This window comes from Panicum virgatum, chromosome 2N (genome assembly GCF_016808335.1).
Source record: "Panicum virgatum strain AP13 chromosome 2N, P.virgatum_v5, whole genome shotgun sequence".
Classification (NCBI taxonomy): Eukaryota; Viridiplantae; Streptophyta; class Magnoliopsida; order Poales; family Poaceae; genus Panicum; species Panicum virgatum.
The window spans coordinates 2,725,161-2,742,329 of NC_053146.1; the positions used below are offsets into that span (position 1 = coordinate 2,725,161).

The 17,169-nt window shown below is 43.4% G+C and overlaps 1 protein-coding gene across 1 annotated transcript; it reads right to left on the reverse strand.

Moving 5' to 3' along the window:
- Positions 1 to 939: 939 nt before the first annotated feature.
- On the reverse strand, positions 940 to 4,145 carry LOC120659118 (disease resistance protein RGA5-like). Its single transcript, XM_039937174.1, has 3 exons — positions 3,193 to 4,145; positions 1,054 to 2,852; positions 940 to 1,007 (listed from the first exon to the last, which is right to left on the reverse strand). The coding sequence occupies exons 1-3, from the start codon at positions 4,023 to 4,025 to the stop codon at positions 940 to 942; spliced, it is 2,700 nt and encodes an 899-aa protein (XP_039793108.1). The 5' UTR covers positions 4,026 to 4,145.
- Positions 4,146 to 17,169: the final 13,024 nt, after the last annotated feature.

Here is a 17,169-nt window from a genome sequence, read left to right on the forward strand (position 1 = left end):
TTTCTAAGCTAAGAAGCACATGCACACACAAAAATAGACAGGAAGGCCCCATTTGCGCCAGGTCACACGTAGTGCCACAATTCCAACGTGGTGAAATTAAGTCCTCCCATTGAGCAAGCCAAGCTGGACCTGCGAGGGCAGAGGGGAAGGTGGTCAAGAAACATAAAATCTTGCACACCCTGAAACCAAAGTTAATGAGCGACGAAAGTCATCGGAAATGGAACTCAGCCACAAGAACGGATCGGACATGTGCAATTCTACTGAACGAAATTTGATATGCCGAGGATTGGCTGCGAAGAGATTTAATTTGTGTATTAATGCAATTGTTAAAGATCAATAAATAGGGTATAATGCGGCATGCAATCTAACTAACCAAAGCAAAAACATTAGTAACAGATTCATGGCATAACATCCAAGAAGATGGTAGAAAAAGAATAAAATAAAATAGACTGAGAAGTAAGAGAATCTTCATCGGATCAGTAAATTGGACATTTTCTTTAATTATATGTATACCTGGAGGAAGTAAGAAATACAGTCCGTTTGCCAGTGAACTGAGGAACATTGAAAACATGCATGCTAGTAACTGATTCCTAGATGGACTATTAACGTGGAAGAAGGTAGCGCAACAGATGAAGTAATAATAATGTAGAAGTAGAATGCAGGGGGCCGAAATGAGTGTGCTTACATGTATGCTACGGGAAGGACATAAAGAAATCATTCCACAAATCATCACCATCCTTGGACCGGAAGCGGGAAGGAATTCGATCATCAGTATAAAAAATGAAAAAATTGTTGAATTCACATACGAACGCGAGTGAGCAGAGCATCTGGTATGTACCTGATCGCCGATTTGATCCGTTGAGTGTCGCATCATTTTACCTTGATTCCATCGATGGAGATCGAGCTCGAGGCTGTTGGGATGGAGTTGTGCTGCGTGCCTCAGCTCAGCCTCTGCTTTCTCCACGTCATCGGGAGAGGCACCCTCACAGTCGACATATACTGTGACTCTGCGAAGCGAAGGGAGGCAGTGCAACCCCAGGCTGCGGCAGCTACCGTTCCCATCCTTGTATAGGGCCCTGACGGGAACTTGAAACGTGAGCTCTTGTAGATTTGGCATCACGGTTGGTGGGACTGATCTGCTGGAGGACTCGTCCTCTGTGCTGGAACCAAAGGCCGCCAGAGCACCCTGCTGCTTTCCATTCCAGAGGCTAAATGAAACACAAGCCGAGTCCTCGTTGACCACAAACTGCACCATCCAGCTCAAGAAACTGCAACGTCGCAACTTCTGGAAGAAGCCATCGCCAGCAATAACAACAGTTGCTGTGGAACCGGACGAGGAGAACCACGTCCGAGGCGTTGACAGTTCGAGCCGACGGAGCTGTGGCAACCCGCCCACGGCTCGCAGACCGGCCTCGTCTATATCTTCCACAAACAAGTCCAAGTAGCATAGGCTGGGGAGACGTGCAGGGTTAATACATGATGGCAGCCGACGGAGCACTACACTTTTTACTATCAAACTTTGGAGATGCTGTGAAAGCACCACCCTGTCCCACTCCGACTGCACCGTCCCTTCGAAACCAAAAATGCAAAGCACTCTGAGTTCGCTCAGGTTGCCGAGGGCCTTCACAAATTGCCGCTTGGACTCGTCATTCAGGTTGTCGATACGTATATGCAGCTGCTCCAATGACGTCACCTTCTTCAGCAACCCATCCGGCGCGCACGTACTGATGCCACCACGTAGGCAGACCAGCTGCGTTAACTGGCAAACGCCAAATGGCAGTACCCGTATGCCAGAACCGTCCAAGTCAAGTGTCTGTAGAAACTTGAGCTTTCCTATTTCTTCCGGGAGCTCATTAATACCATGTAGCCCAAGGTACCTCAAATGAAGTAGATCTCCAAGGTGCTTAAGACCCTGCCAGCCTTCTTCACATTTGCATCGCTCTAAAGCTAGCACACGCAAGAGTTTAAAGCTTGGATGCAAGACCCAACTTTTAATATCACACCTACAGGCAACCAATGACCTCACTCTTGCCATGCCCGTATCATCTTCCTGCTGGGTTAATTGCTTCATCACTCTGTTCTGGTGAGCTAATCTGCGCACCTTGTTTCCTGAAGGTGACGTGACTTCATCATCATTTGAGATAGTCACAAAGTTTTCTTCGTATGACAAGCCACGGATGAGATCGAGCACCATGTCATGAACTTGGCACGCATATATGACCCCACCTTGGTCCTCATCCCTGACTGCCTGGATCATGCTTCTATTTACGAGCTGATTGAAGTATTCCTCCCCCCGCTGAAACAAGCTGGTTCCTGTTTTCGTCTCCACGAAACCTTCAGCTATCCATTTCCATATCAATCTATCTTTCGGAATGAAATAGTCTTCGGGATACACACTTAGATACAATAAGCAAGTCTTTAGATGCATAGGCAGATCATAGTAGCTAAGAGACAATATCCACTCAGTATCATGTGCTTGCTGGCCATCATTACCGCGATAGAAACCAGGAGAGTTGCACACAGCAAGCCAGTCTTCCGTTTTTTTACCCACAAGCATACTAGCCATTGTGATGATAGCTAATGGTACACCATCACATTTTCTCATAATCTTTTCACATGCTTCGGCAGGAAGATTTGCAGGACGTTCACCTCCACCATCAAACAGCCTTGTGAATAACAACATTTTGGAGTCATCATCTGAGAGTGGTCGTAGCTGGTAAATAACACCGGTGGCAACTTCTGATTTACGTGTAGTTTTGATTACTATACTTCCTCTGTCATTCTCAACCAAAGCCCATCCTATATTCTTCCAATCTCTTGTCTCCCATACATCGTCGATAACAATAAAATATCTGCATGTCAAAAGCCTCCGTTAGTAAAATATGTCTAAGCCATCTACAAAACAAGGAGTTATGACTAGATAAAGGATTTAAAAAATCTTCATTACAAAGAATTATATTGTACATTTTGACCGATCGATAATATAACAGCATTCGTAATAATTAGTTAAGGTTAAAAATTAAGACCCAAAGATATATGCTTGAAATGGTAAGCATACCAAACATGGCACTGTTGGGTTGTTGGCACCGGTGTAACAAAATAATTCTGTACTGCACTAATGATAGAATTACAGTGGAAAATACGCTCATAATTTGCAGCGTGAAGTATCGGAAAATGGCTAATAATTCATACCTCTTGCTTCGGAGGAAATCTTTGAGTTCGTTGATGAGCTGCCTTACGTCCAATATATCATATTTCGGCTCCCTGAATTCTTTCTTGTCAAGATCTATAAGAATGTCTCTTAGGACTTTCTTCACGTCAGGATTTCGACCAACCGGAACAAAAGCCCCACAATCGAATTGTGATTTAAGCTCATCATACACTGCTTTGGCAAGAGTAGTCTTGCCCAATCCTCCAACTCCGACAACTGAAACTATCTTCATCTTCTCGTGGGACACCTCATTCCCCTGGGGCGACGAGAGCATTGATTGGAGCTCACCTTTTGACTCATCAATACCAATGAGCTTAGTCACCTCTTTGCACATAGCCTCAAGACGAGGATCAATTTCCGAAGTGGCATCAGGTTTGGCCACAATCTCGTCGATTTTGCACCTGTCGCGCCGCTCAGCCACCTCCTGGAGTTGCTTCTTGATGTCTTCGATGGCACCAGAAATGTCACGGCGAGCCTTGGCTTTGCCGAATAGGCCACCCATCTTCTTCAGGGCGCGTTTGAGCCTGCTCTGGTCGACAGGCTCAGAACCCTGGACACGCACGAGGAAGGTGTCGAGCAGATCTTCTATGTCGTAGGATGCCTCCCTCATCTGATGCGCCCAGACCTTGACCTGCTCGTGATGCCGATCCCACGGCACTTGTGCCACCTTGTCAAGGGCAGGCTTGATGCCCTCCATCTCCTGATGGAGGAACACGAGTTTCTTCCTCACACCCTTCTGCAGCTCGTATTCACCTTGGAGCAGCTGGTACAGCTTGGGGGCGAGGTTGCCCATCGCCCCCGTCCCCAGATCCATGACTGCCGCCGGTGAGCTCTCTCTCAAGATTGCTGTGGTAGCGTGTGGGTGTGGGGGCTGAAGAAGCGCTAGTGCTTCTGTATTACTGTATATGTCTATTGTTTGTTGGCTTGCCTCACCTCCTCCTCGGGATTCTTCATTTGTCAACATGGGGGTGTCGGGGGAGGCCTGCCTGTTTCGTACTTTCGTGTTACTTTGAGCTTATACTACTCCTGACGGGGTAGAATTTCATTTTTGTTTAAGATGCCAAGTGCACTGGCCATCATGGCGCCGTATAGATTTACGGGCCTCGGTGTGCTCATTCACATGGCCTCCATGCATGGGTCGCCAGGCTACTTCATACAATACAACTAGAAAAAAAATGCAGATGGAACTCCGGTTAGGTAACCACATCCTTGGATGGTGAACTCTCAAGACTGGCCACTCTACCTATATTTACTATAGAAAAAAAATCCAAATTACTACCCTCAACTATGGCCAAAGTCCGAATTACCCCCTAAACTATTTTTTTGGTTCGGTTTGCCCTCTAAACTATATCATTTCGTTCAATATATCCCATAACACATTTTATCTTTTTTGTTTCTCCATGCACAAGTGGAATCTTAAGTTAAAATTTTGTGAGATGATGGTAGACATCATGAAATATGCTAAGAAAATGCATCATGATTTTTTCATTAGCATCTTGACGGGGTAGTGCATTTAATAAAAAATCAATCATTGAAATATAAATTTATAAAAAAATATTGATGAAAATTCACAATATATTTTTTTGACATTCTTTGTGATGTCTACTACCACCTTGTAAATTTTGAATTTAAAATTCCACTTATGCATGGAGAAATAAAAAGACAAATTCAATTAGGGGGTAAATTGAACCAAGTGATGATATAGTTTACTATATCTACTTGCTTGTTGTGCGGTAGGTGTGGTGTATTGAAGCTTAGTTCTCTGCTTTTGTATATTGAAGTATTGGCCCGGCCATGTGATATTGAAGCATTGGGCCGGCCACATGAGCTCTTCGTTTCTCTCAACTCTTCTCGTGATTCTTCATTTTGAAGTAATAGATGGCCAACAGGACCGTACGGCACTGGCACGACACTGTGTCGTGCATTTGCCTAGTCATGTGACCATGTCGTGCTATATCGGGCCGCCGTGCCGAGGTCACCGGCTCTTTTTTTTTAGGGAATCAAGAGGGCACCCCCCTACTGAAATTTATTAAATAAATAAAAGTAGTTCAAAAGGTTCATCGAAAAGTGAGGAAGAAAAAAAGAGCCTACAGGCGCGGAGCCATGATGTATTGTGCCGTTGGGCATGGCGGCCCACCGTGGCTGTGTCTACCCACCATTGCTCCGAGGCCAGCTGGGTGTGTCGCTGCCGAGGCTAATTCCGCCCAGGCACGCCACCTAGGCCAGATCTGACCGCAGGAGACGTACGGCGAGGGTGGAGTGAGGGCACAGGAGCCGGTCACCAGGGATGGGGAGGGAAGAGCCGACGGTGCAGTGAGCATGAAATTGAACCTTATTTTTCGTTTCTTAAAATCCGACTCTCTACAATTGTGATATATAGTCCCAGGCTGAAGTTAGCTTTACGAGGCCCTCTGACACTTGAAACGACTTGATAATTTTCTACCATAAACAATCAGGAAATATTTTACATTTCCGTGATTTTCTAAAAAACTAAAAGAAAAAATACATTCTCTCGCACAATAGATTCGCATTTGTGTAAAAATACTATCAAGACATTGTTTGTTCTCCGATGCAGTACTGTTCAAACCTCGCATGTTTGTGGTTGAGCTGACCAATGGGTAGCCCCTCCTCCTTTTCCTGGGCTTGGGAGCAGCTATGCGGAATTAAGTGTTATCTTAAAATTGCATGGGCGGAGTTCTCTACTCACCCACCCAAAAAATAAAGAAATATAGAAATAATGAAAATTTTTGTAGATTTTATTGCATTTTCTTGGTTTCTTTTATCTTTTTCCCTTTTTTTCTGTAATGCTACGAAGTAATCAAAGACAGAAAGGAAAAGCTCGTTTGCGCCAAGTAACACCTATCGCCACCATTCCATCATACTGAAATTAAGTCCTCCAATCGAGCAAGCGGAGGCCGAGGGGAAGGTAGTCAAGAAAAATAAAATACACTCGGTATAGCACATGCTGCAACCAACGTCATGAGTGACGAGGCCACGAAGGTCACCGGCCGGAAATCGAACTCAATCGCACGTATGTAATGTTGATATACTACTGAAGAAAATATATTTGTACTGGCTGCCAAGAGATCACGGAAGAGCAATAAATACGGTATATATAATGCAGCGCGAAAGAGATCTGAGCAACAATTGAAAACATGCTAGTAATCGATTCTCTGATGGAACTGTTATGAATCAATGTCAATGAACAAATGTGAACATGTGATTCTGAATGTGGCTAGCTAATTAAATAAAAGAGGGAGAACAAAGTCAGGGAGTTCACATTGCATGACATCCTCCTCTTCCTATAAATAGGAGGCTACCCTCAGTGTATGTAACAATAAGATCAGAACGAATACAGAAAGAACTCTCTCTTCCGGTTCATGTGTGCTATGTTCATGAGTGTGTGAAAAACCCTGGTTTCTAACACGTTGTCAGCACGGAGTTCTACATGAGCTAAAGAGGTAAGGTAAGAAATCAGTTCTTATGCACACAGAGGTGATGAATAGCATCACCAGTGGATGCGCAAGCACCCACGTAAGAACATGAACACTAGTGTGTTCTTGGCACATCGGCAGCATCCGGCAACTTGAAGATGGATCTGCTGCCGTTGCTAGTCCATCGCCGAAGACAACTAGGGGCGATGCAAGAATGGCTCTGCTTTCGGTCGTCAGGCCGCCGGGGAAGCCCCGCCTCGGCACATGCTTGACCCGGCGAGCACTGCCGGCGTAGCTGTCAATGTTTCGATCTGCCGAATTGTAAATTTGCATTACATGTCTAGCTGGGATAGTGAGCATGAAGAACACAAGGATTTATGCTGGTTCGATCGGAATGCTCTAAGTCCAGGTCGGCCACTCGCGTTATCACGCACAAGGCGCATTATAACTAGGCAAGAGAGGAGGTCCCAAGTATATCTGTGTTCGTGTGTGTCTAAGAACTGAGGTGAGCTCAACAACTTGTCAACGGATGGAGTTGTGTAGAGAGCTCTGTCCCGGTCACGGGTCCCGCCATCCCTTTTATATGTGGAAGAGATGGAACGTTACAAACAGGAAGAGATAGAAAAGGAGCAACTTATAGACGGGGTTGTCGTACATCGTCGTCCGTGATTGGGGGGAGGGGGCGGGACATTCCTGCGCTGAGAGCTCATGATGATGCTTTTGACGTCATGGGCGGGCCGTCCGGGCGGCTGCGAGTGGAGCGCCACTGTGGCACTCAGGGTGCGTGCGCCACCTACCGCGTCCTTGCCCCAAGGCGATGTTGACTCCGGGCACTGCGCCTGGCCCGCCCGACCCTCCTTCCGTCCTATGGGGGCTGTCTCCTGTGAGGATCAGGCAAAGCATGCTCGTGATGTCGGTTTTGGATGACCGGCACCCTATACACGAGGCCACGTTTGATTGTGATTTCCAGTACGAATACGAACCGAGAAAGCGGTGGTCTATTGATCTTTTAGACCTTTGGAGTTTGAAGTTAGAGGTGTCAGAAAAGTTACCACATGGATAACTGGCTTGTGGCAGCCAAGCGTTTATAGCGACATTGCTTTTTAATCCTTCGATATCGGCTCTTCCTATCATTGTGAAGCAGAATTCACCAAGTATTGGATTGTTCACCCACCAATAGAGAACGTGAGCTGGATTTAGACCGTCGTGTGACAGGTTAGTTTTACCCTACTGATGACCGTGCCGTGATAGTAATCTATTATCTTATTATTTGGCCAACAAACGGAGCCTCCACGTTGGCTCTGAAGGCCTAGAAATTTCCACGTTAATTGGAGAGAAAAAAAGAAAATTAAAATTACCCACCACTGCCATTACGAAAAAATTAGCCTAAAATACCCATATACATGTTTGTAAATTACCCACCACTGCCATTACGTTAAATATTAGCCCAAAATATCCTTAAATATAAATAAATATAACCCACCTTTGCCATTAGATAAATAATTAAATCCAAAACATAACAGCTTTGGTACGCTACGAGCTACTCTTACACATAAATAAATATAACACACCATTACCATTAAATAATCTTTATCTTATTATTTGGCCAACAAATGGAGCCTCCACGTTCGCTCTCAAGGCCTAGAAATTCCCACATTAATCGGAGAAAAAAAATTAAAATTACCCACCACTGGCATTACAAAAAAATTAGCCTAAAATACCCATATACATGTTTATAAATTACCCACCACTGCCATTATATTAAATATTAGCCCAAAATATCCTTAAACTTAAATAAATATAACCCACCTTTGCCATTAGATAAATAATTAAATCCAAAACATAACAACTTTGGTACGCTACGAGCTACTCTTACACATAAATAAATATAGCACACCATTACCATTAAATAAATACTTTAAATCAAAAACATAAAAATTTTGGTATATTGTATGCTACGAGCTACTCTTACACATAAATAAATATAACACACCATTACCATTAAATAAATTTTTAAATCCAAAAAATAAAAATTTTGGTATATGCTATGAGCTATGAGTACCAAATAGAGAGGAAGAGATAAGAACAGAATGATGCGATATATTTAGTGTTGTAGCGTCTTAAAAGAGAAAAAAACTTCCACTGGGAATGCCATGAGAGCTCCAACGCCCATGTCAAGGAGGAATATGTTGATTCATGAGACGACACCGAAGGATGATGAGGAGTAGCAATGAAATTAAGGGTGTGTTTAGATCACTTTGCCAAAAAAATTTGAAAGGTAATCTTGCTACAGCAATGAAATTAAGGGTATGTTTATATCACTTTGCCAAAAAATTTTGAAAGGGAATCTTGCAAATTTAGAGTATTAAATAAAATCTATTTACAAATTTTTTTGCACGGATGGGTTGTAAATCATGGATTAAGTAGGCTCATTAGATTCATCTCACAATTTACAACCTATCCGTGCAAAAAAAATTGTAAATAGATTTTATTTAATACTACATGCATGTGTCCAAACATTCAAAATCATGGATTAAGGGCGGGCCTGGTGCAGCGGTAGAGCCTACCGTCTGTAACCGGAAGGTCCCGGGTTCGAGCCCCAGCCTCTGCACATTTGTGTGGGTAAGGCTTGGGGCTTAAAAACAACCCTTCCCAGACCCCGCACAGCGCGGGAAGCCTACGGCACTGGGTACGCCATGCATGTGTCCAAACATTCAAAATTGACGTTTTTGGGTGGAAAATTTTGGGATATAAACACAGCCTAAAGCCACTGCCATGGGCATCCATTGTGATGACGATGATTCTCCAACCTCAGCAAGAATCATGAGTTCATTATCTAAATACCAAGCACATAGACGTGCAGTAGAAGCACAGCCTCAAAAGTCTCGACCTTCAACCACAACACTGTTGTATATGTCAATGCACCTATTGTCTCCAATGGACTTAAGGAGCATTAACAGATTGAGAACCTGCTGCCATGGAGATGAGCATACTTCTAAAGTCTAAGCGCTGAGTTCATCGGCATCAACGGAGCAACACCATGTTGGTGGGTCGTGGACTCAATCTATATTCCACACACCATTACACCAAGCGCGACATGCTGGCCTACATGTCCAAAGACATCGCGAGAACAATAGTTTGGTGGAGCAACAATATCAAAATAGTCGTGCAGATGATCTCCACTTTCACTCTCAGAGCTTATAAATTACTCACATTAATCAAAAAAATAAAATTACCACACTACCATTATGATAAATATTAATGTAAAATATCTTACACCTAACTAAAAATAAATCCAATGGCCATTATGAAAAATTAATCTAAAATATCATTCATCTATGTGCAAATTAGAAACATACTATTAATTAGAAAATTAAATAATAAACAATTATTCAATCAGGCTAGAAGGAAAATACAAATATTTATATGAAGAATATAGTAGTAAAATTTAATCAAGCAAGATCTTAGTATTTACCCAACAAAAGGAGTCTTCATGATCTCTCTCAAGACCTAGAAATTACCATGTTAATCATAGAAATTAGAAAAACTAACAACCATTGGTTTTTATGGGTATGTTTGAGATTGATTTGTGATATGATGGCAACATAGATTATCATGTATATTTCAACAGAGTCATGATGGAATATCCTATGGAGATAGATCATGTACGTGTTTGAGTTCACTAGGACTCCAGGAGATACTGTATATTTGAATGGATCAAAATAGAATATCCTATGTATTAGATATAGCGAGATAGATCATGTCGTGTATTTGAATTGACCACGAGGACTCCAGGAGATATAACAAAACGTCAAATATGGAAATAAATGATTACTTTACCATGTTGGAATAGAATCTATCAAACACTAGGTAATCATGAATCGTGATGCAAAGCAAGCAGATCATAACAGCAGGAAGAGCTTCCAAGGCCGGGTTCCCACGGGTCATGCAGAGAGACGCCATCGCCATTATCAGTGAGTCCGGTGATCGCATCATATCAAATTTGCAGCTGCAGAAGTTGTACCAGGCAGCCAGCTCAAGCTTAAGAGGAGCAAACCATCACCCTCAAGGACTCCGGGAAGCTGACGTAGTAGACGCCGGATGCAAACAAGCTCCGGAGAAGCTAGCGTGATGACAAATAGCCGATGATGGAACTCTAGATCTCTCTAGAGGACGAAGAACTGCAAGGTGATATCTAATTAGGTTCCGTGCAACAAACAACGTGGAAGCAGAGTTTCAGCAAATAGCCGGAAACCTGTACTAGATCACTGCCGGCAGCTAGCTTCTCCAACATCAATCAAGATTGTTCAAGGGATGAGATCATGAGATCATGAGAGAGAGAGGGGGGAGGATGGAGGGAGGATCATTAGGATAACACAACAATTAACCGTGAGCGCAAGTGGCTAGCACAGGATCGGGTCAAGGAGGTGTTGCAATTTTTAAGCTTCAAAGGCATCGATCAACGACTAAATGCGCGTGCACGTCATGCAGCCCCCTGAAGCATCTCCGCTCGCACAGGAAGTTGTGCGTTGGGCCCTAGCCAGCTATGCTAATTATTGCAGCATAAATAAGTTCAATATTCACAACTCCAAAAGCCATGAGCAGGGAGTTACAACAGATACAGTCAAAGCCTCAAAGATAAGCACGTTGGATCAAATGACCAGCACTTTTCACTGTTTATCATTCATTTGTCTTTCTTGGTTCTAATAAAAACATTATCTTTTCATGAACACCGCATGCTCACAATGTTGAAAATTCAGACTAATCTGATACATTTTCGTCGTTCCGGCAGCATCCGCCTCTACCTACCCTGAATAACCCAAGCATGGTAACTTTGCTTATGTTGTCTTTCCAGTTGCAGGGCAAAGGATATTTGCTGAGTGATTACTTTAAACTATCATGAGCTACTACTCCAGAATAGTTAGTACTAACTCTGTGACAGAACCTCCCAAATTAAACCGGCTTAAGTGCGCTAACTATCATCTTAAGCGTTAATCAAGTAAACACGCACTTAAAACGGTGTAATCCGGCAGCCTGTTGGGTTAAGGATCGAAAACACTGGAAGTCTCGCACGAAGACGAGCACAGATGATTACAAGCAGATAAAAGTTCTCAAATTTAATTTACAATGCGGAGTTTTACCAACAAGTTTACGTAAAATATCAGAGTTCGAAATGCAGCGAAATTAAATAGAAGTTTAGTTTAGAAAAACAACGATTACTACGATGACGTGAGGACGTCACATCGAGCCCACCGATGTGAATCCTGGTTAGCTCCAGCCAGTAGTAGTTACCTGAAAACAGGGTGACAACAAACCCTGAGTATACTAATACTCAGCAAGGCTTACCCGACACGGGTATACTTAGCCCACTATCTAGACATGCAAGCTTTTGGCTCTGGAGTTTATTTTTGCTGGAAAGCGACTAATGGTGGATCCTTGCTTTCAATATTTTAGCTCACGTTTAATGTACAAATATCAACTAGGTTTGCATAAACATCTAGAGCAAACATGGTACATCACATTATATTTTCCAAGAGTATCATAAACATATATTCCATCCTCGTCTTTCAATTCTTATTCCACTTCTTTACTACGATGTGACGCAGTGACCAAGGCTCTCATATCCGCGAGTCACGGCGAATCGATCCGATTTAACCTTGCAAGGTGGACCTAACTCACAGGACACATGCAAACCACGCCGGGCCACACGCGTCAGCTGTTTCCATCATTACCACGACACCTGAACCACGCCTGCTAAAACCCAGGTGAAGGACCCCTCACGGCGAACTCCCGGAGAACCCGGAGGCGACATCCAATCCAACACCCGCCATCATCCCACGCCCAGCGTAGCAGGACAGAATTCGGAGTATCGTCGTAAAGTGGTACACAGTTTACCGGTTTCGACTATCTCCTACTTCCGGTATGTGGTTAGTACTGTTCAATCCTCGGTCAGCAGGGCCAACAACGGTACGGTCCTCAATCGACACAGGCGGAGGCTTACTTTCCAAACATTCCATATCCGTAATCCAATTCCTCTCCGCCTGGTCTCCATTTTTCTTTCCTCACAGATTCATTCTCAAGCCACTTTTCCATAAGTAACAAAAACCTATAGCTCGCGAGTGACAACAATCACTCGACTTCTACCGGATCCTAGTTAAGCATGGCAATACTAACGACACCTGTCTACTAGTATAGACTCATAGGTACCTAGGGAGAAACATGCATACTAGGGTTCCATACAACTCCTAAAAATGTAAATGCACAAATACTTAAATAAACATTGAATACTCAAATTAGGGGTTATGCTCCGGGGCTTGCCTGGGTTTGACACAAAGTCAGTGAGTTAGCTTGTAGTCTTGCACCGGCTTGACATCATCCCAGTCCAAGCATGCACTCCAGTCGGTCCTTTCATCTTCTGGATTGGTCTCCACCCGTGCACCATCTTCTGGCTCGGCTTCACATTGCCCTCCGGTTCCACATGTCGCACATCTAGTGTACCTAGATGATATGCAACGATGCAAATGCAATGCGACTAAAGGAAAGACATGACTGGGCAATCATTTATCGAGCAAGCACCGCATACACACTAAAAAGGCAACTGGGTTGGTGCTACAACACGAGAGTTCATTCAAAATTTTTGGCCTGAAGTGTTTCCTACTAAAAAGCATTACTAGCTTGCTTAGAAAAGGTTAAGCAAAGATATAAAGCAAGAAAGAACAATTAGGACAATTTATTTAACCAGCAAGGCATAAAAGTAAAATAAATACAAGCAACCCATGAACTAGTTCTCGCGAGGTTAACATAACTTATATAGGACTAACTTATATTGTTGGAATTAACAAGCAACCATGATTTTCCAGCATGTATTGATAACAGGGGCTAATTAAATTTAACCTCAACATGACATACAAGTTAACTTAACTCAAATCATTGCAAGCACTCACCAATAAGAATTTGCCAAACATGTCTAGTCAAACAAGGGTTATTATACTTCACCCAGAAATGACATAACTTGATGGATTGAAACATGCAGAAAAGAATGGCTTAGCAATACTTTTGGAAAGTGAAAGATATAGCTAGAAACTAAACAAATGCAAAAACTTAACTTGAGGACATGATATAGCAACCAAAATTTGCCAGCATGATGAGCTATTGATAAACCATGCAAGAATATTTTGCCAACATTTATTGACAACAGAAAACATTTAATTTAGCCCTAGCAAGACAACAAAACAAAAATAGATTTACAAACATACACATAGCTTCTGGTTCTGAAATTTTTACAGTGAACTAAACATGCAAAGAGTAAGATACTACATAAATTTCATAATTTTTAAACAGCCAGAACTGCAGATATTAAATAGACAAGCTAAAACAAGCATTATTCATGATTAAATCAAAACATCACAGAAACATTAAACAACCAGCATGTTAAATATTTTTCCTAAGTTATACATGTCAAAACAAAGCTAACCCAACAAGTTTTACAATTTTTACATTTTTCTACTATTTACTATGCATTTTCAAAGCTTGCAACCACTTAAACTAACATTTAAAATAGGGCAAAAAATATTTAGAATTTGAAGATCAACCTGTAAGGAATCCAACAAATTTTAGTTTGCATTTTTCTAATTTTTCTATGATTTACTATAATTTTTCAAAGTTTCAGCCAATTTATTGCAAAAGAGCCCTTCGCAGCACTATTCCTTTGAGTCTATACTTGTGCAGAAAACCCCCTGGATTTGTCCCTATTGCTGCGTGGGGTCCCTGGTCGCGATTTTTGAGCAGAGGAGTATGGAGAACGGCGATTCAGGCGAGGGGAGGGCTTCCCGGCGACGAGGAAAGGGTGGGGGAGTACGAGGGACGCGAGAGCTACCTGCGGGTGGTCTCGGTTGACGCCGGGGTGGCCGGAGGAGGGCCCTCGGCGGGAGCAGGGGCTTGGCGGCGGCGGTGGCGGCGTGGGGCGGCGGTCCGGCGAGGCTGGGCGAGCAGGGATGTGTTGGGGACCTTCAGTGGGCCGAGAGGGACCTGTTCCGGGGCTCGGCTCGAGCAGAGGTGGTCTGGAGGGGAGGGTGGACGGGGAGCAGGAGCTCCGGGCGGCTCCAATGGTGGCGGGTGGTGACTGAGCCTATTCCGGCCGTGGGGTGCTCACCGGCGGCGATGGAGGGGTGGATGAGCACGAGGAGGTCGAGAGCTACCCATTGGTGGGTTCGGACGGGGTTGGGGGCGGCCGGAGAGGGGTTCTCCACGGAAGCAGGGGCGCGACGGCGCTGATGGCGCGCGGCGGCGCCTCTGGCGCGCGAGCAGGGGCTCGGCCCGGCTCTAGGAGGAGTGGAGTAGGTGCGGGGCGAAGCGAGGCGGCCTAGGGCGCAGCAAATCGGCGGCAGGACGGTGAGGGGTGGCCGGCGCAGGGCTCGGCGATGCGCTGCACGAGCTCGGCTCCATCTGAGCTCGAGGAAAGGAGGAGAACGAATGGAAAAAGGCTACGAACGTCGAGGAGAGCGGCAAAGCTTCGAGGCGCGACGACGTCTGCCGCGACGGCCGACGCGTGGCGTGGAGGGCGAGGATCGCCGGGCGGCGACGCGTGGGCGGCATAAGCGCCGAGAGCAGATAAACACTGGAGAAAATGATTCAACGAAACTCAGCTCGATTTTGACCGTCCAAAACTCAAAATTTCATATAGAAACTCGAAAAATTCCAAGAATGAAAGTTGTTCAAAATTTAATTTCCTCCAACTTTTGTTTCAGGAAAAACTTCATTTGAAGATTAAATCATAGTTTAAAATTTGAAATTTTGAAACCAACTCATTAATGTCCATTTCAAAGCGAAATCAAAAGTTTTCTTCAAAGTTTGTGCTGAAACTTGAAAAATCATAACACGAAAGTTTTTCACCACTCCAAACTCTACAACTTTGGTTTTAGGCAAAAGTTGATTTGAACAAGAATTTCAAAGTTGTTTTTAAAGCATGTTTTATTGGGGTGAAACCTAGACATCATTTCATGTGTTAACAAGCTAACAAAATGTATTTAAATGATTTTATGCATGCACAATTAGTGTTAATGACGATATTAAACACATGATTAACCTTAACTACAGGTGATTAACACCTGGGGTGTTACAAACTCATACATATTATGGTGTTTAAGCAAGATCTCAAAAGGCCAGGCAAGAAGGTGTAGATTACCAAATATTCAATTAAGCTCCATTGGGTCAGGCTGAGGTATGCACATCAGAACTCATATTTTTTTGTTGTTACTACACAACTTATCTTCATCTTGACTGTATGTACCAACGGTATACAAGTTTGTCTATATAATAAACTATTTCCTTAATTAAAATAGAACCTTACAAATCCAAAATACAATAACATAACAGAAAGTACTAATCCAAGCAGGTGCGGAGGGCACCGGCAGCGCAGGTTGCACTGGGAAGCAGGTGATGGGGGCAGGGATGGAGGTGGCGCCGGGAGGCAGAGGGGGCCAAGAACGAAGGAGACGCCAAAACGCACGCGGATACAGGGCTGGCCATGCGGAGGAGGAGAAGGAGAGGGTGATTGGATTAAGGGTAATACTACCTACAAGTCAAAAAAACATTTTGGCATTGACACAATCCTCATAACTTTGATTACTACAACAATACACTTTAATAAAACTAAATAATTTTAAATTGACATTAAAAAAACAAACTTACAACTATCTCAAAATGATATCTAATTCAAACCTAGAGGGGGTATAAAAAAATACAATTTGATTCACAAAACACAACTTTGAGTCTTTGAGTACTACTTTTATCTAAAAATATCAAAACATTATAAAAGGTAAACTTTTATAAAATTACAAGTAAAAAAATTACTTATATATATTAATATATTCACACTCAAAACCTCAAAATTATTTTATAATCAACATTAAAACAACAAACTTAGAACAATCTCAAAACTTGAGGGAATATGAAAATATAAACCGAATTATTATATGGAGACAAAATGACTCATCAAAATTGAGGTAACACTTTAACATATCTTGATTTTACTAAAAGCATATTGCTTTATGAGCCAACATAAAAAAAGGTTGTAACCTAATAGATACTTACATCTAGCCGCACGAGTAATAAATAGAAACAATTAAAAAAAGGTAATGTTAGAAATAGGAACACCTAGCCGCGCAAACGCGCGGGTGGCCTTCCTAGTTCAACCTAGTACGAGAGGAACCATTGATTCACACAATTGGTCATCGCGCTTGGTTGAAATGCCAGTGGCGTGAAGCTACCGTGTGTCGGATTATGACTGAACACCTCTGAGTCAGAATCAATGCTAGCAACCGGCGCTTGTGCCTGCCGCTCGCCCCGACCCACATTAGGGCGTTCGCGCCCCAAGGGCCCGTGCCATTGGCTCAGCCTGTCCGGCCGATGTGCCGTGGCAGGCCGCCACGAAGCTCCCTTCTTCACGGGCGGCGGGTTGAATCCTTTGCGGATGACTTAAATACGCGACAGGGCATTGTAAGTGGTAGAGTGGCCTTGCTACCA